General features: G+C 41.5%; 1 protein-coding gene across 1 annotated transcript in view; it reads right to left on the reverse strand.

The window, feature by feature from the left end:
• DEPTOR (DEP domain containing MTOR interacting protein) overlaps positions 1–23556 on the reverse strand; it is a 142327-nt gene that overhangs the window by 15782 nt on the left and 102989 nt on the right. The window contains exon 8 of the mRNA XM_081070913.1: positions 21971–22075. Within this exon, the coding sequence (XP_080927039.1) occupies positions 21971–22075 (105 nt within the window). The remainder of the gene's footprint in view (positions 1–21970; positions 22076–23556) is intronic.

Below are 23556 nucleotides of genomic sequence, written 5' to 3' on the forward strand. Positions count from 1 at the left end.
ACAACTAAGATGAAAGGACAACTTGACTTGGAAAAAAGTCCTGGAAGTACACACTGTTCCCCAATAAAGTCCTGTCCCCCTTCGCCAATAAAAAAAAAAAAAAGAATAGAACAATTAGGCATAACCCATGTAATACGCATAATCTATGACCCAGCAATTCCACTCCTAGATAGAAATTTCAGAAGTAGACAACTAATCTACTGTCCTGGAATTCCTGGGTAGTAGTTTTCCTAGTAGTTCACTTTGTAATAGCTTGAGATGTACATAAATAACTTGTACATTTTTTATTGAGTGCAATACAAATAGTTGTAACTGATCTTTATAATTTCCTAGTTATGTGACTTTGGGCAAGTTACACATTCTCTGAGTTACACTTCATGCATCTGTAAAATGGGGATCAAGTTTATTATGAGGATCAAATCTGATTAAGTACTAAGCCCAGTGTTTAATACCAGTGAATGTTAAATACGTATTGGCTTTTCTCTTCTGTCCTTCTTCCGCACAATCTCTCCGCTTCAAACAACCCAGTGAATGCAGACTGTCGAAAGAGAGACGACCATTGTATGAGTCTATACCCAGGAAAGCCAGTCTGGGTTCTGGTGGTGTGGGAAATGGAAATACATCTCAAGTTGGAGTTATCCATTTAGATCAAAAAATAAATAAATAAATAAAAAACAATACAGGGTGATAAGGGACAGTTTTTCCCAATCCAAGAGAATCCCGCAAAGACAGAGTCCAAAGCCACTATAAAATATCAACATAATTCTAAAATAAACAGAGCAGTGGAGTTTGGGTAAGGAATCTCTGGATCTGTCCATAAGATGCTCACATTAACAGCTGCATTAGAACTGAAGGAGTTGTACAATGTAACCAGACTCATGGATGGTCCTTCACCAAAATATTAGACAGAGACAGAAGCTGAGAGAAGATGTGCTAATTCTATCTATAGAATGAATTCCTTACATCTACAGAATGCATTATGTTTACAAAAATGTCCACATCCAGCAAGGTACTACTGTGGCGTTTTGGACGCTGCTCTAGTAAATAAATTGTATGTCAATGTTTAGTGCATTAACAGCCCTCCTAGCAGAAAACTGTTCTTGGAAAAAAAGAAAATTTGCAGCTGACGGCTCAGTCCCATAAATCTCTCCACCAAATATGCAACTGGCGGGGGCGTGACTGCTGTGGGAGGAGGCAGAGATCCAGTTCTTGGACAAACACAGGATTCTCTCTCCAGAGAATCAGTCTTCCTCGAAGCTTTATGCATTTGAAGCATGCTCTATGGAGATGCGGTTCCCCAAAGAACAGACTGTGCAATGAGCCTTGAAGGAAAGCCAACCATATGGAAGAGGGACTTTCTTTCACAATCAAACAACAACAACAGAAAGCAACTCTAAAGAATTTTGGTTTCAAATGGAGAAATTCAAAATGCCTGCTGGTTTCAAACAGAACCCGCCTGCCCAGCCAAAATGGGCTAAAGGTTTCAGACCTAGGCTCACCCTTGGTTCACTTGGTTCAGGTGGATGGGGGGAAGCCAAGGGGAGACAGTGCTGCATTTAAAGGAGGGGGAGGTATGGGGAACCCTGGTTCAATCCATAATACTTGGATTCCCAAGTTAGGAAGAACACTTGCCTTCCTGGGGATTCTCTCTAGAGACGTGGATTAGGCTGAATGGAGGATTTGTGTCTTTCCCTGGCGGTTCACATCACTTTCCCACAGGCAGCTCATGGTTACACTAGGACCACTGCCAGAACTCTACTTGTGCTAAGGACAGACAGCATGCTCTCGAGTTGGTAGCTTCCCAAATAAGAAATGTTCGGGCACTGAAGAGAAGCAACATCTACACGTGATAATGACAAGATTCCATGGACTTTCTTTACTGCTGGAGGAAAGAAGTCTGTCACCTGGGAGCCTTTATACCACAGGAGACGTGCAAATTCTCACTCCTACCCATTCCCTCTGCTCCCCAAACAAACGTGGTTTGCACTGTGGATACAGGAATTTCCTTAGAATTACCGTAATTACACACTGGGTCTTCCAACAGCAAGAGATACACTCTCAACACACACATATCAACTCCCACAGGAGCTTACAATTGAAAGAGGCCCCACAAGGTCAGGCTTCCATCCTGACCCCAAATTCTTTCCTTCACAAGAATCTTTAACCCAGGGCCGTCCCGGAGGCTCAGGCGGTTGGAGCTCCGTGCTCTTAACTCCGAAGGCTGCCGGTTTGATTCCCACATGGGCCAGTGGGCTCTCAACCACAAGGCTGCCAGTTCAGCTCCTCTGAATCCCGCAAGGGATGGTGGGCTCGGCCCCCTGCAACTAAGATTGAACATGGCACCTTGAGCTGAGCTGCCTCCCAGATGGCTCAGTTGTTGGTTGGAGCGGGGGCTCTCAACCACAAGGTTGCCGGTTTGACTCCAGCAAGGGATGGTGGGCTGTACCCCCTGCAACTAGCAACGGCAACTGGACCTGGAGCTGAGCTGCGCCCTCCACAACTAAGACTGAAAGGACAACAACTTGACTTGGAAAAAAAAAGTGTCCTGGAAGTACACACTGTTCCCCAATAAAGTCCTGTTCCATAAAGTTGCTGGCTACAAAATCAACGTACAAAAGTCCATTGCTTTCCTATATACTAACAATGAAATCTCAGAAAAAGAAATACAAAAAACAATTCCCTTTGCAATTTTAGCAAAAAGAATAAAATACCTAGGAATAAACTTAACCAAGGATGTGAAGGATTTATATGCTGAAAACTATAAGACATTTTTGAAAGAAACTGAAGAAGACACACAAAAATGGAAAGACATTCCATGCTCATGGATTGGAAGAATCAACATAGTTAAAATGGCCATATTACCCAAAGCAATATACAGATTTAATGCAATCCCCATTAAAATCCTAATGGCATTTTTTTTTTTAAGAAATAGAACAAAAAATCATCAGATTTGTTTGGAACCACAAAAGACCCCGAATAGCCAAAGCAATCTTAAGAAAAAAGAACAATGCTGGAGGTATCACACTGCCTGACTTAGGTTGTACTACAGGGCTACAATAATCAAAACAGCATGGTATTGGTAGAAAAACAGACACATAGACCAACGGAATAGAATTGAGAACCCAGAAATAAAACCACATAAATATGGACAGATAATTTTTGACAAAGAAGCTAAAAACATACAATGGAGGAAAGACAGCCTCTTCAATAAATGGTGCTGGCAGAATTGGATAGCCACGTGCCAAAGAATGAAACTGGACTGTTATCTGTCACCATGTACCAAAATTAATTCAAAATGGATCAAAGACTTAAGCATAAGACCTGAACACAATAAACTGCATAGAAGAAAACATAGGTACTAAACTTATGGACCTTGGGTTCAAAGAGCATTTTATGAATTTGACTCCAAAGGCAATGGAAGTAAAAGCTAAAATAAACAAATGGGACTAAATGAAACTTAAAAGTTTCTGCACAGCAAAAGAAACCACCGACAAAATAAAGAGGCAACCGACTGAATGGGAGAAGATTTTTGCAAACAGTTCCTCTGATAAGGGTCTAATATCCAAAATATACAAGGAACTCATGAAACTCAACAACAAAAAAACAAACAATCCAATTGAAAAATGGGCAGAGGACCTGAAGAGACATTTCTCCAAAGAGGACTTACAAATGGCAAATAGACATATGAAAAAACGCTCAATATCACTAATCATCAGAGAAATGCAAATAAAAACCACAATGAGCTATCACCTCACCCCAGTCAGAATGGCTTTCATCAACAAGACAAATAACAAGTGTTGGAGAGGCTGTGGAGAAAAAGGAACCCTCATACACTGTTGGTGGGAATGCAGACTGGTGCAGCCGCTATGGAAGGCAGTGTGGAGGTTCCTCAAAATATTACAAATAGAATTACCATGTGACCCAGCAATCCCTCTCCTGGGTATCTACCCAAAAAAATCTGAAAACATTTATCCGTAAAGACATGTGTGCTCCAATGTTCATTGCAGCTTTGTTTACGGTGGCCAAGACATGGAAACAACCAAAATGTCCTTCGATAGATGAATGGATAAAGAAGTTGTGGTATATATACACAATGGAATACTATTTGGCGTTAAGGAAAGATGATATAGGAACATTTGTGAGGCAAACGTGATAACCACTACACTATGGAAACAAGGCTTAATATAGGAACATTTGTGACAACATGGATGGATCTTGAGAGTATAATGCTAAGCGAAATAAGTCAGACAGAAAAAGCAGAGAACCCTATCATTTCACTGATATGTGGTATATAAACCAAAAACAACAAAAGAACAAGACAAACAAATGAGAAACAAAAACTCATAGACACAGACAATAGTTTAGTGGTTACCAGAGGGTAAGGGGGGTGGGGGGAGGGAGATAAGGGTAAGAGGGGATCAAATATATGGTGATGGAAGGAGAACTGACTCTGGGTGGTGAATACACAATGGGATTTATAGATGATATAATACAGAATTGTACACCTGAAATTATGTAATTTCATTAACAATTGTCACCCCAATAAACTAAAAAAAAAGAAAGAAAAGAAAAAGTAAATGCTTTGTAAAATTTCAAAAAAAAAATGTCCTGTTCCCCTTCCCCAATAAAATATTTAAAAAAAAAAAAGACTAAAAGGCAGGGTTTAAAAAAAAAAGAATCTTTAACCCAATTAGCTGCTTGCCCTTAGATTGTTAGCTGTGAGCATTTAACACTCATAAATTGTTGTGTTTTTTTCTAGATTATGCTAAAATGTGAAATTAATATGTCAAAGGTTTTAAAAGATAGGTTATTCCATGGGATGCAGTACACATTCACACAGTTCATCAGTCACATAATTGCATTATTCGTTTTCGCAAATCCAATGCATTCTTCATATATTACCTGTAAGGGCACGCCGAAGTCTCATTCCCCTTATTCTCCCTCCAAAGTGGTGCTGCTACTCTGAGCTGGGCTAAGAACAAAGTGTGCGCGCGTGCATGCTCACACTTTGCAGAGACACACAGGCCACCGATCTCATCGACAGCTTTGGTGGGAAAGGTGAAAGGATTATAAATAGTACTGACTAAGCATGGGTGTGATGAAATCTGGACTAAGCAACCTCAGACATTATTTGCTAAGGCTAATGGAACCTGCGTGTCCCCAGGGGAGGGAGCCAAGCCTCTGGTTTCTGCTCTAGAACCCCTTCCTTATTCTACCAGTACCTCAGGCTACATTCAGGATCTAGGAGCAAGCAATCTGGAGGCCAGGGAGTGGGGCTCCAACTCAGGATTGTTTCAGTTCAAGAACTTGTGCTGAAGGATTGAGAGTTTCACATTGAGTTGGCTAAAGACTGGGAATAGAGGGCGGCCGGTTAGCTCAGTTGGTTAGAGCGCAGTGCTCTTAACACCAAGGTTTCCGGTTCGATCCCCACATGAGCCACTGTGAGCTGAGCCCTCCACAACTAAATTGAAACAACTACTTGACTTGGAGCTGACGGGTCCTGGAAAAACACACGTAAAATAAATAGAAGTTAAAAAAAAAAAAAAAAAAAAAAGCTTGGAAGCAAAGCCTTCCACTTCCCATGGTCTAGCAATAAACAGTGGTCCAGTGTGTCGTATTCTGGAGAATGTCATCTATAGGCACCTCGCATACCAGTCCCAGAGAACTGTATGGACTTGAAGATTGGGGTTCCCTCCAATATCTCTATTCCTAAAGAAATATCTAACTTTTGGCAGAGTTGGTAACATATCTTGCCAAGATTAGTCAGGCAAAGAAATTGAGGACCAGAAAAACAAAATAATTTCAACACATTTGAAGGGCACCGTGATATAATGGTAAGACCAAGGGCTCTGGAGCCAGACAGAGCTGGACTAGTTTGGCTCCTGACTCTGACATTTAGTTTGCACAGCCGGAGGCTGTGACTCAAAGCCTTTCAACCTGAACTGTAAAATATAACTAATATCCAGCTCATAGGGATCCAGACAAAGATTAGAAGAGATGACACCTATTAAGCAACTAGACCTCTGCCCAACAAGATGCTCAACAATAATTGGTCCCTTCTCCCCATTATCCCTGTAGAATATTCCAGACATGACGTTACATTAAGTGGCCTACCCTCTAGGCCAGTTCCCAACCTTGTGAATGTTTACTTCTAATGCCAAACCACTGGATTGTTAGCCAGGACCAAGCTCCTTTGCTGAGTCTTTGTGCAAAAAAGTGATTAATTTATAGGCTAAGCCTGGAAAATTGACTTCCATCTTGGGCATTGAAAAATGCTTCCAGGAAAGTTTTCCAGATGGTCATATTTAGCCTGGTCATATTTCTTCTGTCTTTTATAAAGTAGCTGAAATAAGCCATCTTGCGTACACAACTAGAGTTTGCTAGAACTAATTCTTTTTAGACGTTTGGAGAGAAAAAGCCAGAGGATTCCTATCCTAAACACTTCATCTATTTTTTTGGGTCCCTGCCCCAGGGAGTCAGAGGGAACAAGAAAGAGATAGTTTCTGCTTACAAAGACAATGGTGGAAGATTCTAGAGAATGTAATATAATTCCATATGCATGTACAAGGTACAGCACTCAAGGAAGCTCTCTATCCCTTACTCTCCTCTCCCTTACTGGATGGATCTCATATTCATTCTCCCCATCCCTTCCTCATACTTGTACTGAGGACATTTTGTGGGCCAGATATCAGGAAGAACATGAATATAAAGAGGAAGTTAGAACTCGGTGGTGACTAAGCTAGAACTACATGTCCTAGATTCTCTTTCCCATGCGTTTCCAGGTCCAAGGTGACCACAGGAAGAAATTATCTTACTATCTGGAAGGTGGAAGTAAAGCAGCAAACATTACTCATGGCTACCATGTTTAAACACAGTGAGAGACCCACACTGAGCTGCCGTGGGCGAGTTCCAGCCTGTCCTGGCTCAGGGCTGCTCAACCTCGGGTTCTTCTCCCTGATGGACAGCCCTGATGACCAATAGTGACTTTAAGCCTGTCCCACCAGCCAATGAGATCACAGCTTTCTAGAGATTGTTTCCTGAGCTTCCATTACAGCTCCATTCTAGATCCTTTAGGAAAGAAAACTAGGGTCACCCAACCAGGACTAAAGGTTTGGGAACCATAAACAACTAAGGCACTTGCTGAGAGTACAGAGCATATGAAATTAGTAGAACAAAGGAGCTATACACACATGCAGAGATGTTGATGGATTATAATTTGTTCTCACTTTCTTTTAAGGTGAGAGAAATGGAGAAGGATTGGTAACTTCCAGTTTGTCTTTGCTCTCCCTGGCTGTGTCTGGCTCTTCCTCCCAACTGCCAGCTCCGCTAACAAGAAGAAATCTCACGCCCACCACCAAACTCTCTAAAATAAGTGTGAAAAAGGAACTAGTCACTCAGGCTTGACACAGAGGATGAAAGAGCCAGAACTCAAGGTGTAGTGGTAGGAATCGAAGGGAAGCATAAAAATGGAAGCTCATTGCATATGCAGATAATGCTGACAGATTTGAGGATGGAGGCTGAGGATTAATAAGAGAAGCGACTTTAAGACAAAGATAAGGAAGGACTTGAAGACCTCATGCTCCCCATTGAAATATGGTGTCCAGGAAAAGATGGAATATGGGCTGGAGCTCTGAGAGAGCACTGAGAAGAGTCCACTTTGGGAGTCACTGACACAGAGGTGATGAGTGACGTGGTGGGCACTGGGCATGGAGTTGTTGCTACACAATGAAACACCTAACAGTAGACAAACACGTATTTTTCCCCAGCTATTTCTCTCCATATATATCCTATGTCCACATGATCAGAAGGTTTTGGAAAGAATGACTTCGGAGACACATAAGTCATGTTCCACACATGGACCTGCAGCCCAGGATTCCGGCTGACACAGATCTAAGTACCCCATGGTACTCTGCCTCCCCTGACCCAGCAAAGGCAGGAGACAGTCATGCCACCTGTGGGCCTACAAAGTTATGGTGCATGCCTGGTCCTGAGGACTCTGGCTCTGTGAAGTGGAACCTGATCTCATCAATCCCAGCTGTGCGTACGTGCAGAAGCCATCCCCCCAACCCCGACACAGTTTAGTTAGGGTATTGTGGTACCACTGGGCTAACCACAGCTGGTCACATGTGGCCATGACAGAGGAGGCTTTGTCCTCTGCGTTGCAGAGGGACTCTGTGGGCCCTCCTTATGCAAGTCGCTGCCCCACCCCACCACCAGCACCAGTGCCCCATTTAAAACCTTGCTCTGCGAACTTTTCGTCAGTCAGCACAATTTCTGCCACATCTGGGTGGCTACAGGACTAGAGGAAGAGGGAAGCAAAAAGTAAACATTTTCTCCTCACACAGAAACATCCATCTTTGAAAACTGAAGCCCCAAAGTATATTTAAATTAATACAAAATTGACCTCCACCAGCCTTAAACTTTCCTTGGGACAGTATGCAGTAAATTATCCTTTTCTTTTAAAAAGCCTCTGCTGCTCAAAGGGAACAGGACACCATGGAACCTTCCCAGGGAACAAGCCACAGCTGTGCACTGGCAGCCTCCCCATCAAATGGGGTTGAAACCCCATCCTGACATCTCATCCTGCGGCATGGGACATAGAACAAGAGCTGTGTTTTATGCTGGCCGTTAGGGGAAGCGGGTTTCTCAAATGCCACACAGCACAGCTGTAAAGATTCAAAGCAGCTAGGATGAAAGCATGAGCAATATGGGCTCGAAGATGGTGTTACTAAGGTTTGGGGGCTGCTTCTTTGCTTGTTTTGCTCCATGTGAATTTTGACATTAACTGGTGCTAATATATTTCCAAATGTGCTTGTAACTGATACTCTGCAAGGAAATACCTCAATACCCAACGTATACTATCCAAATACCTTCACAATGTACTCGTACTTCAAAATCAAAATCTGGAACACTGCCTTCCATTTGAATCTGAGGCATGAAAATCCGCACAGCCTCTCATCCAACAACATGAAGGGATCATGCAGTATTGTATCCATCTTTTAAGAGGTCTGGGAAGGGGTTGGCACTCTTGGAGGCAGCACATTAAAATCACCTGGAAGTTTCTGAAAAGTGCCCATATCTGGGCCTCACCCCAGACCAACTGAGTCTGTATATTTAGGTAATTTTTAGGTGTTTTCCAGGTGATTTTGAGGTACAGTAAAGGTTGAGAAACACTGGTCTGGACCCATTCAAGGATCTTTGTGTTCTTTCATATGCTTGTTTTAAACATGAGGATTTTATATAAGCCCAGTAAACCTAAAGTGGAATTCAAGAAGGGCTGGAATTCACTCTTCACTTAGCCCCGAACAACTTAGTTGAGTCTTGATTTTCTGACATGTAAAATGGAGTTACTAGTATTTACTCACCTCTATTTCAGGATGCTGTGAGAATACAATGATAAAGGCAACATTCTCTGACACGCATCTTACAAAAGCAAGGTATTGTTATTATTATTAATCATTGTTAAAAAACAGTTGAACATAATATATGAACTCAAACAGCTGAGGTCATATTAGTTACTGAAATGACTATGATGGTAGAAGTGGGATAGAGAAGGGATGGGAATAATAAAAATTGGGTGCCCAAAGAGCCAAGCATTGAAGTTAGTCTATTACACACATCGCATTTATCAGCGTGCTCAGGAGTGATCAGATCCTAGTACTGGTTATCTCACTTATCCCAGACTTCCATTTCACTTCTGTGGGCCTTATTTTCTTTACTATAAAATGAGGAGATTAGACTGAGAGATTCTTTTTTTTTTTTTTTAATTTTCTTTTCTGCTCTTTCGATTTTATTGCAAGACTCTTATTCTGGGGTCCATGCATAAGTTTCAGATAATAGATAATCCACAAATAGTATTAAACTGTAGCAATGCCACACACACACACACACACACACACACATACACACACACACACACCTGTTCTCTAGGAAGACGGTCCATAGCTGTCACCAGATTCTTAAAGAAGCATATGACACTCCAATAATGTAAAGAATCAGTAAAATCTTTCCAACTTTTTGATGATTGGTAGTGTAAATAATACTACCATTGGTGTTGGAATTTCAACAGATATTTACATATGGGGGAATTTCAAACATATTTCCTTTACAAATCTACCTAATGCAAGATCCTGGATAAGAGCCAAGAATAAAGGCTAACCAATGACCATTCAACATTGTCAAAGGCTTCCGTCACCTCCCAGAGAGGTCCTGTGGGAATCAGAGCCTCTTTGGTCCCCTGCCAAACTGGAGGTCGTCTGCAGATCTTGCACTCTAGTTCCACAGTAGCATTGATGAAAGGAGTCCGTTGGCACATGGGGCCTGAAGGACAGATGAGGCAGAAAATAAAGCAGTAGGGCAAAGAGAGACAAGTCTAAAGACTGTACTCAACCAGAAGAAGAATCTGAACCAGTGTCAGAAAAAATAGAGACTAAGGAAAAACCAGATTCGAAAGCCGTGAGTGGAACCGGTGTCTGGTGATGCCCAGTACAGACTTTGCTGAAGGCTATCCCTAATCACGTCATCAGAATTTCCACTTGATATTATGACAAACTAGGGTTCTTGCTGTTGGGCTTCCTGCCAACAGAAAATACTCATTCAGGAGCCCAGCTCAACTGCTGAGTCTCATATTACATCCTAGAGATCAACAGCTTTGGGCTGCTTAAATCCTTGGGATACAGAAAGTTCAGAGACAAGGATGTATTCTTTCCAGTTTCCAAAGCTCAGTCCTTTCACTTTTAAACATTTTATGGATTTGAATTTCTTAACGCACAAGAATGCCATCTTTCAGGTCTATGCTATTTGAGGGCAAAACAATACAAGAGAACCAATGCAGAGTGGTCCTAAATGCATTACTTGGCTTCTGTCCACGGGACCGTCTAATCCCTTGTGACATTAAGAGCATTTTTTTTGCCTATATCTTTCTTAATATAATCTCACACATATACAATAATGGTTCCAAAGCACAGGATCTAGATCCAGGCATATCTGAATTCATATACTAAGTCTTAATGTTACGCAAAATTCTCAACCCCTCTGAACCTCATTTTTTCCATATGTATAAATGGACAAAATGCCTATTCCCCAGGATTGTTATTATAAGTGACAAAACAGAGATAATGCACCTAGCGTGTACTATCACTCAACAAATATTGCTTTAATTTGTCTTAGAACTATTTTCACAAGTTCTCTAATAAATCTTCTGAAAGGGGATATGCACCCAAAAAACATTAAAGGGAAAAACTACCTTTTTAGGCAAATATGTTTAGTGTTATCTGCCTCTATATCTGACTGAGATAAAATATGGTCTGGACATCCTCTGACATGCTCAAATTCTTTTAAGAAATAAAAACTAGTACTAACTTCGTACCAGGCATGATGCTAGGGATTTTCCTGTGAATTATCTTGTTGCTGCTGATCTGCAGTACATTGTATATTGTCCATCTGTCTTAGAATACAATGATGGGGTTTTGCGAAACAACTTCCAAGAGTTTATTTAATATCTTAGAAACAGTAAGACTTGAATAAAAATAAATGGAATCAATTCACTGAGATTTAAAAAAATATTGAGCACCTATTAAGCTCATAAAGAAATTATTGAGCACTTGACCATGGTATGGTAGGTGCTAGAATAAAATTCCACTGGATACCTGCTACCCTAACGACCTTTTTTACTCTAGTAAAGCAGAGACAATGCGGAGACTAGAATACCACAATCCTCAGCCACAGAAACTAATTTACTGACTCAAACATTTATTGAGCATGCAATAAAAATATATATATATATTTTTAAAGAATTAGATACAATTTCTGCACTCATAGAGCCCATGTCCTAAAGGGATTAAAAGAAAATAAATACATATGTGTAAAAAAATAATAAACAGGGTGGTATGAGAGAAATGAGGGGCTCTGGCAGATACTATACGTTTGATTCACTGTGCCTCATCCGAGTCTCTCTGTCTCTTGCCCTATAAAAGTTGGAAAGTGAAATATTCAAACTCCCAGCCCCCTTTGAAGTGACCACGTAACAAAATTCCAGCCAATGAGATGGGAACAGAAATGCTATGAAGGATTTCCACCCAACATAAAAAGGAGGAGGCAGGCAGGGTGAAGTGTAGCCATGCTGTGAAAAGAAGAGAATTCTAGGAGGAAGGAACAGCAAGTACAAAAGCCCAATGGAGAGAAAGCAGTCAGTGGTCTGAGGAACTAACAGGCGACCATGGAAGTGAGCAAAGGAAGAGAGTAGCAAGGAGAGCAGATTTGAAAGACAGGTAGAGGTCAAATCACGTGGGGCTGTGTAGGCCATGCAAAGGATTTTAGAGTTTATCCTAAATGGATAGGTGAAACCAGTGAAGGATCTCGAGCAGGAGAGTGGCAGAACGTGCCCTTGGCTGCTCGGTGGGGAATAGATTATGAGGTTGCAAGAATAGCTGTGAGGTTAATTAGAGTCACCAGTAGTCCTGGTGAGAGATGGGATTTGGATTTGCGGAAATGAAGAAAAATGGATGCATTTAAGATATATTTTGGAAGCATCTTGAATTGAAGGGAGAGGAGAAAAGCAAGCATGGCTTCTACGTAGGTTTCTGGCCCAAACAACTGGAAGGATGGTAATAATATTTACTAAGATGGAAAAGAGTGGAAGAGGAACAGGAATGTGCAAAACAAAGCATTCAATCAACTCAACATCCATAATTCCTGCCAAATGAATGTTTTCCCATTGTCCTTTCCATCATTTCACTTTTTCTCACTGGCTGTCTTCTGAGAACCATAGCTGTAACTGCAATACCAACAATATTTGATTTCATCTGGCAGAGCAAAAATAGTGGGTGGAATTAAGAGACTGTAGCTAAAGGCAAAATGACAGACTCAGCACATGACTTTATAGCCTTCATCATGGAATTCTGAAAATGGGTGAAATGTGCAAACCTACCAAAATTTGTATCTCAGACCCCCAGTCTTGCACCCAGTCATGTTCCTGCCCAATACACACACAGTTTATAATTAAATATTTGTGTGAGTAATTAGTACCTGCTCCATCATGAAACCTGAAGCTCCAAGAGGGCAGGAATCTCATTGGCTTGACTCACCACTGGTTGCCCATAGGATTCCATATGCAGTAGGCACTCGATAGGTATTTGTTGAAGGATATCTGTATAGCTTTTTCTGGTCAATGACAGAAATTATTAGTTGTCCCTTTCTTCTTTATTAATAAAACCTGGACACATGGCCATTGTATTAATTTCCTAGGGCTGCCATAACAAATACCAAAAACTGGGTGGCTTAAAACAACAGAAATTCATTGTCTCATAATTCTGGAGACTAGAAGTATGAAATGAAGGCATCAGCAGGGCTCTAGGGGAGAATCCTCCTTGCATCTTGTAGCTTCTTGTGTTTGCTGACAATCCTTGGCATACCTTGGCTAGTAGAAGGATCACTCCAAGCACATGGCCACCTTCTCCATGTATGTCTTCATATTGTTTTTCTTCCATATATATATATGTCCCTGTTTCCAAATTCCCTCTTCCTCCTTTTTTTAAAGTACACCAGTCACATTGGATTAGAGTCTAACCTAATGACCTCATCTTAACTTGATTACCTCTCTCAAGACCCTATTTCCAAATAAGGTCACATTCTCAGGTACGGGGGATTAGGACATCAATATATCTTTTTTAGGAAGACACAACTCAACCCACAACACTCACCTAGAATAAACTCAACGTTTTCTGGATCCCCTGCATCTAAGTGTGGCCAGGTATGGTTATGTTCTGGTCAATGAGATATAAACAGAAGTATTGTGTACAACTTCCAGAAAGTATCTTTAAGGGAGGAATTGCATCCTTCTGCTTCCCTTCTTCCTTTATGAGTGGCTGGAATGTAAACCTAATGGCTAGAGTTCCAGCAGCCATCCTAGACCAAGACGTGACCTTGGCAATGGAAGCTGAACGAAGTGAAACTACAGAACAGGAGATCAGAGACCACAGAGACACAACTGAGCCTTGGACTGACTTCCATCCAGCTTTTACATGACAAAAAATACTAATTTTAACCACTTTTTTGAAGAATTTTATGGCACTCACAAAGAAACATAATTATAGCTGATATACAGCCCCCAAATTGTGGAATCTTCTGTAAGTCACATACCAGTGGTGACAGTAAAGACACTACTACTGTGTTTCCCCAAAAATATAATATAATATAATATAATATAATATAATATAATATAATATAATATAATATAATATATAATATAATATACTACAATACAATACAATACAATACAATACAATACAATACAATACAATACAATACAATATAATACCAGGCCTTACATTAATTATTGCTCCAAAAAATGCATTAGAACTGATTGTCCAGCTAGGTCCAGCTAGGTCTTATTTTCGGGGAAACAGGGTTCGGTCATGGATAGATGCAGGAGGACAGCTGGAAAGAGATGTCCAGCCTTGGCTGAAACAGCTCAGAGTTTATCCCAGGTACAGGTCAGTCTGGTGGTGGTGTGTGGGGAGTGTCTCTAACTGTACACCTGGTGGCATCTCCAGAGATCCAGCACAAAGAAAGCCAGGGTTTGAGCCCACAGTAGATCAATTCAGGAGCAGCTCAGAACTATTTCAAGACATTTCTAAAACTTGCTATGTCTTTGCTTTGCAAAAAGATGACTTCAGTCCATAGTTGTGAATAAAAGTGTTCAGTTTCAACTCAATGTTACACAAGCTCAGCAATAAACACAAACAAACCCACTGATGTTTGCGTAACAGTCAGCAGGAGCTGGGACCTGATGTAATGCCAATGGTCGCTGATTCTAACTTGCACTTTGAACAGCTCTGAAATTGGGTCATATCGTATAATTGGTGCACCTTGTATTGGATGAAATAGGTTGGATGATACTCACTGAATGTCTGCCACCTAACAGGCATGGGTGTGATACTTTATATGCATTTTTAAAACTTATCCTCAGTTATGCCATGAAGCAATTATCATTGTCATTTTAAGATGAGAAACAGAGTTTTAGCATTTCTAAGAAAGTGACAGAACTGCAACAGCGTACTGCAATATGGCAGAAGCATATGATATAGGCCCTGCCCCTCAGGATAGCACATGTCAGCTACAGTTTTCTTACTTTGTGTCACATATTTATAAATATAAGCTTACTTGAGCAAGAATCAGCCAGGAGACTCAGAATAACGCAATGCTTGTAACAATCAGTATAATAAATGATACCCACAAACCCTTACGGAGTGTTTATGATGAGCCAGCTACTGTGTTAGGTCCTTCTCATTCAATCGTGACCACTATGAGTGCCATTTTAAATGTGAAGAATTGGAAACTTAAGAGTTTAAGTCGTTATCCTGGTTCCTACAGAAGGGGTGAAATTGGGACTCAAACATCCAGTATCTGAAAGCGTAGGCCATTTATAATATGACCCAGCACCAGGCACAAACTGGAAACTAGAGTCCTCGGTGTACACAGGTTTGGCCATAAGAGAGAGGGAATGTGATGGGTCAGATGAAAGGAAGGAGAGTGACTGGCCAGGAGACGTGTGAGGAAGACTCCACATATGCCCTCACTTACCCGATGAGAAAAAGGTCCAGAGAAATGAAACAATTTGCCAAACATCACACAGGCCTGAGGAGTGGAGCCAGGATTCTGTCCAAGTCTAAGATCCTAAACTAATTTCTGGTAACAGCAATCCCAACAGTGGTTGCCTCTGGTGGGAGGGGATTGACTGGAAGGAAGCACAAGGGAACTTTCTGGAGTGCAGGAAATATTCTAGGCTCTGACTGGTAGTTACACAGGTGTATACATTTGATAAAACTTAACCAACTCTGTACTTAAAAGCTATGTTTTTTGTTGTATGAAAATTGTGACTCAATTTAAAACATAATTTTATAAAGTTCTTGAGCTTTCCTCCCTTAACTCTTGCATTTTTACTCAGGGTGGCTTAGCCCCCAAAGGGGACAAGAAAAATGCCTCTTGGAGTGTGAAAAAAATCTTCCTCTTGTACATATAAAGCACATATATATATACACATACACAGGACCTAAACAGGTATACAGTGTATCTGTAGTACCCAAATCTCATGGGGAGGGATGATTGGGGGAAAAATGTCTTAAAAAGGCTCCTTAAGAGGAAGATAATAAAAAAAAGAATAGGTTAAGAAACTGCTCTAATTCATTGCTACACCTCCTTCCAAAATTCTCTTCACAGTGCAGTCTAGTCATGGTTTTCATTCTTTTCTTCTATGGAACATGTTCCCTTCTAGATTTCTTCTATATGGAATAAACCCTCTGTTCTGCGTGTGTGTGTGTGTGTGTGTGTACATGTATATACATGAACACACTGCAACCACGTGCACACATGTACACCCATATGCACAGAACACACACAAAGTGCTCAGATACGTTTGGGCTTAGCTGATTTCTATTCATTCTTCAGATATCAGCTCAAGCATTCTTTCCTTAGGGGAGCACTCCCTGTCATCCCTCCCACTGTCCTCCAGGAATTAGAAGCACTAGTCCTTCTCTTCATAGCTCTGACCTCAGTTTATAATTCTATATTTAAGAGTGGAATTATTTGATTGATGTATTTTTCCCTCTCTAGACTGTACATCCTGTGAAGGCCTAACATAATGTCTTGTACCTCGTAGACATCAGTAAATACTGACTGAACGAAGAAATGTGCAGAGTTGCCCTGTCTTCTCGAGGGCTGTCTGACCTGCTCAGGAAGGGCACACAGCAGAAAAGGGATCTGAGCTGAGGCCCTGAGAAGTAGCCTCTCACGCTGGCAGGGTCTCCTCTCTCCCCAGGCAGAGTGGTCATCTGTCCCTTCCCAGTCATGACCAATTTGAGCCAAGAAACACCAACTCTATCAGTTTCTGTTGACCAAGAAACGACAAGTCCGCTGCAGTGAGACATAGCACAGCACAAAAGACACATTTTACCCCCACATATGACTTTCCTGAATTCAACTAGGAAAGAATTATTACTTTTAAAAATTACAGAATGCACTTGTTTTTTTTTTAAAAAATCTGTATTGACCATCATCCCACAATTTGCTACTTCCATACTCAGACTGTTTGGGCTAAAATAATTAGGAACTTCAGATGGTTTGCCCAACCTGGTCTCTCTTGGTTTGGAAAGAAAATTCCATGAAATATACAGGTTTGTTGCCATGGGGAAGGAAAAGCAGGATTTTGACATTTTTCCTCTGAGAAATAGAAATGTAGTAGGTGGGGGAAGAACCCAATGACCACTAATTCCTTACTCTGACTCAGATAGTTCTATTTCTATATAAATATGCACAGAAAAAACACGCAGAGAACAGAGGTCCTATGAATGCACATCCATCAATTCATCACAGCAGGAAACAAGAAAAGAAGCCAGGAGTTTTGAAATCCCTCTGAGAGTCAGCACGGAGTTGCATGAAAACTTGAATACTGTTTCTGACAAGATTTAATTATTCCCACCAGAAAAAAAAACCAACTTTCCACAAAAGAGCAAGGATACCTTTTGTTCCTTACTTGTAAATATGGCTCAAATTCCTTCACAGCATGAAGGCTGAATGGCTTGCCTGACAAGTGTTTGATTCAACTAACAAAAGTGAATGTTTTGCATGTTTCACTTGGACGGCCCTGCAAGATCTAGTCCCGACCTCAGTGAGGGGCTGGTGCCCAGAATAAAAATTATTTGTTTGATCTTCTTCAAACCAGCGCAGGTGACCGTGTGACCGCCCTCACAATTCGTTTTGAATTGAATACAAACTCTCCTCAAAAGAGACATGAAAGGTCGTGCATCCATGAGCAATTTACAAGGGGTGTAAGGTTTCGCTGGAATATGTCATCTATTGCACTCTGCCTCACGGGCTTGTATTTTTTGAAATAATGCAATAGGAAGCATGATTAAGGCTTTGGGACAGAGACCAGGTTTGAAACTAGCTCTGACATTGATCAGCCAGGTGACCTTGGGAAAGAGATTAACTGGATCTCAGTTTCCTCCGTTGTAAAGTAGGGACAACACTACTCACCCACGTTCAAGAGCTTTAAGAACAATAAGAGATGATACGATACGTGTGAAATGTGTGGGGACATAATGCAGGTGCTCAATGAGTGAATTCCTTAGACTTTCTATAGAAGTCTGCACAGAAATTGATTCATTGGATCATTCAACAGATGATTCATTGGATCATCTGATTCATTGGCTCATTCAACAGATTTGCTTCTAACACTTACTAAATGCCAGGAATTGTGCTAAATCCTGGGAATACAGCAGTCAATACCAACAAAGTCCATACATTTATGGAGCTACTGGAGACAGATACTAAACATCTCAGTACTAGTAGCAGATTCTGATAAATCTTATGTTTTGAAAACATAAGATAGGCTAATATGATAAAGAGTAACTAGAGGAAGACAGCGGGAATTTCAAAGGGTATTTAAGGAAGGCTTCTCTGAAAAATGGGCATTTAATCTGAGACTGGAATGACAACACTGGAACCAGTCATCCAGTCTCCGGCAGGAACCAAGTTGGTATTTGGGAGGAACAGAGGCAAGGCCAATGGAGCTGTAAGCAGAACAGGGTGCCAGGTCATGTTATGACCAGAGCATGGAGTGTGTAGGCCATAGAAAGAGTCTGGAACTTATCCTTATTGTAATGGAAAACCATTACAAGATTTTAAATGCTAGAGTCACTTAATTAGATTTACTTGAGGGGCAGACTTGGCACAATTAGGATGTTATTGTGAAATGAGAAAAATTCTACCCTGACTAGACTGGAGCATAGCTACTAGAGGGTCATGTAAAATTAAGTTATGAGAGCTAATGTGGTACAGAAGTGAGTTTAGATTTGATGTCATTTTAAAAGAAAAGACGATGTCATTCAAGATTGCGACATAAAGCCATGTTTTAGTGATATTCACTAGGTCGTAGCCTGTGGAATACCTTGGGAAAGGAACTTTATTCCTTTTCAAAGAAGAAGAAAACAGGTAAGAAATAGAATTACTCCTCCTGGAACAGGTTTCTTCCTCCAGGATTTTCGTGTTTAGATGCTGATATTAAATGAACTCATGGACAGAAAAGTCGGGCATGCAGAAAACACTCAATAATTACAATAGCTTCTCTTCTTTCCTCCTTTCCTCTTTGCATTGAAATGAATCAGGAGCAACTGGTACGGAATTCCTAAAGGATGGGTGAGAAGTTGCCAGAGGAGAAATGTGTCAAATACCTCTATGAACCTCTTGAACCTAGAGGAAAATGCACTGCATTGACTGACTAAACTTCCGACAATTCCCTATTTCATGCTTCATTCCAGAGATGTAATGTCAGTGAAGGGTCCTCTAAGCCAGAGGTTTACAGATTTCTTGTTTTAAATGAAAGAACCCTCAAAATAAGAATAACTCCAAATTCAAAGGTGCTACATCAAGTGAGAATTTCAACGACACTACAGCTGTTGTTTTTCTAGGCATGGGAGGGGAAGAGAGTAGTATTAAATAATATAGCAACTTATTAGAAGAGCCGTAATCAATCATTCTCTCTTTTATGTGGGTCTTGATTCAGACAAAATTAAAAATAAGGTTATGGTTTGGGGCCTCTTGGAACATCTGTTTCCTTTTTGGTCTTTGGGAACAACTATGCTACTACTGCATGAAGAGAAGAAGGTAATCAGAAAGGAAGAGCAAACACAGACTAGAATAAAGGCAAATTTTTCAAATTTGATCTTGAGACAGTGTAAAAGCCTAAGATTTGACCAAAACACCTAAAATTCAATTCCATTTACAACGGAAGTCAGGTTGGAACCCTCCTGATCTACATATTTAATCCGTTCGTTCCATGGCCAGCATGTTAGCAACCCCATCCTGCAGCTTAGTTACCCGTCCAGCTCCTGTTAGCCTGCGTCAGCTGTATAGAGATTGTAGGCATAAAGAGCTCAGGGATATTGGAGCAAGATGCCCTAGGAATAAACGTCACTGGTTTCTCTACTTCGATCCAGAGAAGACCTTGTCACTCTCCCTAAGGACACATTTTTCTCTGGAGTTCTTCCCGACTTTCTAGAGAAGTAAATTTTAATATACATATGAGGGTTTTCCCCCATCATGGACTTAGGGTTCCATTTAAACCAGTCAAAGAGGTCTCCTTTAGGTATGGAAAGCTCTAGAGGTGTTAACAGAAAGAAAATGGGGCCACCACCACCGCCATACCCGCCTCCTGCAGCTATCCCACAGATGACCCATCCTTTAGATCCTCTCGCAGAAGAGCTCCCACCCCGAGAATCAGTACTACAAAGAAAACCTGCTGGGACCTCTCTAGATGACTTTCCCAGCTGTATTGTGGACTGAAGTCTCCAGCTGCCACAAGGACCAAGATTTGCCTAATAGTGGTTCATCCAAGTTCAAATATGGCCAATTGTTGGAAGTTTTTTGCAAAAGCACATAGTTGTCATTTCAGGGGCTGGCATTAGTGCTGAAACTGGGCTTCCAACTTTCAGAGGGACCACAGGTTATTGGAGAAAGTGGCAATCTCAGAACGTGGCCACTGCTGAGGCGTTTGCCTACAACCCATCCCAGGTGAGGGAATTCCATCACTACCGGTGGGAAATCACGCAGAGCGCAGAGCCGAACCCACAGCACATTGCCATGGCCAAGTGTGAGGCCCGGCTGCACTAGTAGGGCCATAGGATCATCTCCCAAAACATCGATGAGCTGTACCACAAGGCTGGCACCAAGACCCTCCTGGATATCCAGGGTGAGGACCCTAAGCCTCGCATGGGGAAGGCAACCAGACTGTAAAACATGTCCTACCATTTCCCACCCGATGCATTGAATCAGAATCTGCATTTTGATAAGATGCCCGGTGTCTGGTGTGCATATGACACTAGAGAATCACGGGTCTGCACAGCTGCATGCACCCCTGTCTTTGGGGAGTTCTGTCAAATGGGGCTGGGCTCCGAGAAGTGCCCAGTTGGGCTGAAGGAAATGGGAAGTGTGGGCCATTGAACAGCAGTGGCTTTAGCAGGATCTGGCACGGGAGGACCTCTGCACTCCTGGGGCTATCTATTTTCTTTAACTCTGTCCAGCCATTGGCACTCTCCAGTGAGACTGTGCTTCTGCTAAACCCCCAAGGGAGCTGCCAGCTCAGCGACCTTGACTGTATCAAGCTCGCCACGTTTATGACACACATACATTTTGTCTTGGGTCCCTCTGGCTTCCCTTCTTTGCTCTGATGACATCCTCTTTTCCCTCTTGTCTTCCTGATCCTTCCCCCTCTTTGCTCTCACCAAAAATCTAATAAATTCATTCATACAAGAAGAGAGGGAGAAGGAGAGAGAGGGAGAGGGAGGAAAGGGAGAGAGAAGGGGGAAGGGGGAGGGGAAGATGGAAGGGGAGGGGGAGGGGGAGAGAGAGAAAGAGATAAAGAAGGAAGGAAGGAAGGAAGGAAGGAAGGAAGGAAGGAAGGAAGGAAGGAAGGAAGGAAGGAAGGAAGGAAAGAAAGAAGGAAAAAAAGAAGGAAGGAAGGAAGAAAAAGAAAGAAAATGGCACTCAGTCTCTGCAGGCTGGGGCCTGCCCTATCCACATACTCATGGCCCTCGCCTTCAAATGTCCCAATCCCCATAAAAAGATGAAATGAAAGAGAATGTACTTTGTATAGAACAGAAGCAGTAGAGCTATTACGTAAGATGTAAGCAAAAAGAAAGTACGTTTCTTTGCTGTTGTTTTTTTCAAACTCAGTATTGGGTAAGGGAAGAAATGTGAAAAACCAAGGGTGATTGGAGACCAAGAAGGCATGGTCAGAGGGATTGGAAAACTTTTCCTCTCACCTGCTACACCCTACGCTCGTGGCTTCATTTTAAACCCATTCAGAAAGGGACAAGGAAACGACAAAAATGGGACCAAACACTTAGGGAGAGAAAGTACAGGTGGCACCAACAATATAGTTTGAGGTATTTAGACACTTCTCTATTGGAGGTACCTTCATTCCTGCAGCCGCGGCAGGGCCACTGGGGTCCACGGCCTGGATATGGCATGGCTTACTTCCTCGTACCACAAAGCCCCAGCCAACAGCGTCACCAACAATCTAGAGAGGAAAACCACGATTAGTGAGCGGCAGACAGTCCCTGGCAATTCTCCTGTCCTTTTGAGAGAGAGAAAGCCAGCCCAGGATTAAGTGTGGCCATGACATAGTTCTTCTCCGTTTCATCTCTACCCTGTCAGGGGAACGGAACACTTTGCTTCTATCATAAATGCAGGCCTATTCTGTGGAAACTGTGGTCATGAGACACCTGTTCGACAGAAAGAAGCTTCTGTGAGGGCATTGCTCAATAAATCACTGGCAGACTGCCTCTTTCTTAGGTTGCTATGCAATTAATATTAGACTCACACGAAAAGTTTAGAAGACCTTAAACATATGGTTGAATCTTCTCTCCAGATCCAATTTCTATTTGCTCTTTCCCCCCAAATCTAAATGATATTTTCTTGATGATCCTGTTAATCACTGTCATCCAAAGTACATAACAACTTAAATTGCTACTGGTGAGAAATATGAAGTTTTAGCTTTCTTGAAACACAATTTTCTCTATCAAGAAAGGAAAGTGGAAAAGTTCATGAAGGTCACAATTTCCGAGTAGATGCTGGTCCAAACGTTGTTTGAAACCGGTGGGTGCCTTTTCCCATAGAATCATTATTAGAAATGGCAGTTACGGTCTCTGGACAGCTCTGTCAGACACGTCTTTAACACACCCCAACTGAAACACGGATGAAACACATTCACGTCCATTCCTAGCAATGCTGGCATTTGAATTTAAAACCAAAAAGAAATACTTTAGAGCTATAATCAACTGTCTCTTGCATGCTGAAGATGGAGGAAAAGCAGGGAAACCAATGAAATTTTGGTGGACATTCTCAAAATGTCTTAGGCATTGCATTTAGCTTTAGGGTTCATTACACTTCATTTCACCTCCACATGCAGGTTACCTTTTCCCCCGATGCAGACATATTAGAAGTGTGTTTTCATATTGACTGGTTATGACTGGGACCATCCTATTTTAACTCCTCAGTGCTTGCAGTGTGAAGTAGTCCTTGACTACTAAATGTTTGCAGCATGAAGGAGTGTGGGAAGTTTTCTTCCTCCCTCCCCCTAGGCCCTGCCTGAGGTAATAAAACCAAAGTGAGAACACTGAAGGAAAGAGAAGTGTTTTAAAAAGGACCACTGCACTGTACACCTGAAACTGAAGCTGAACAATAATGAGTGTCAACTACAAGTTTATATATATATATATATATGTATATATATATATATATATATATATATATATATATATATATATAGTTACAAAAAGTGGAGTACAGCGTTAGGAATAGAGACAGTAGAAATGTAATGGCTGTATGCGATGTCAGAGGGGTAGTGGATGGGGGAGGAGGGTTATCACTGTGTGAGGGATATAAATGATAAATGTTTAACTATTACATTGTTTTGTACACCTGAAACTAATAAAAGAAAAATGTTAAAAAAAAATAAAGAGGAGGTATATGTAAAGAGACTGAAGGAAGAGGCCAGGG

Source organism: Rhinolophus hipposideros (assembly GCF_964194185.1).
Source record: "Rhinolophus hipposideros genome assembly, chromosome: 13".
In the NCBI taxonomy this organism is placed as follows: domain Eukaryota; kingdom Metazoa; phylum Chordata; class Mammalia; order Chiroptera; family Rhinolophidae; genus Rhinolophus; species Rhinolophus hipposideros.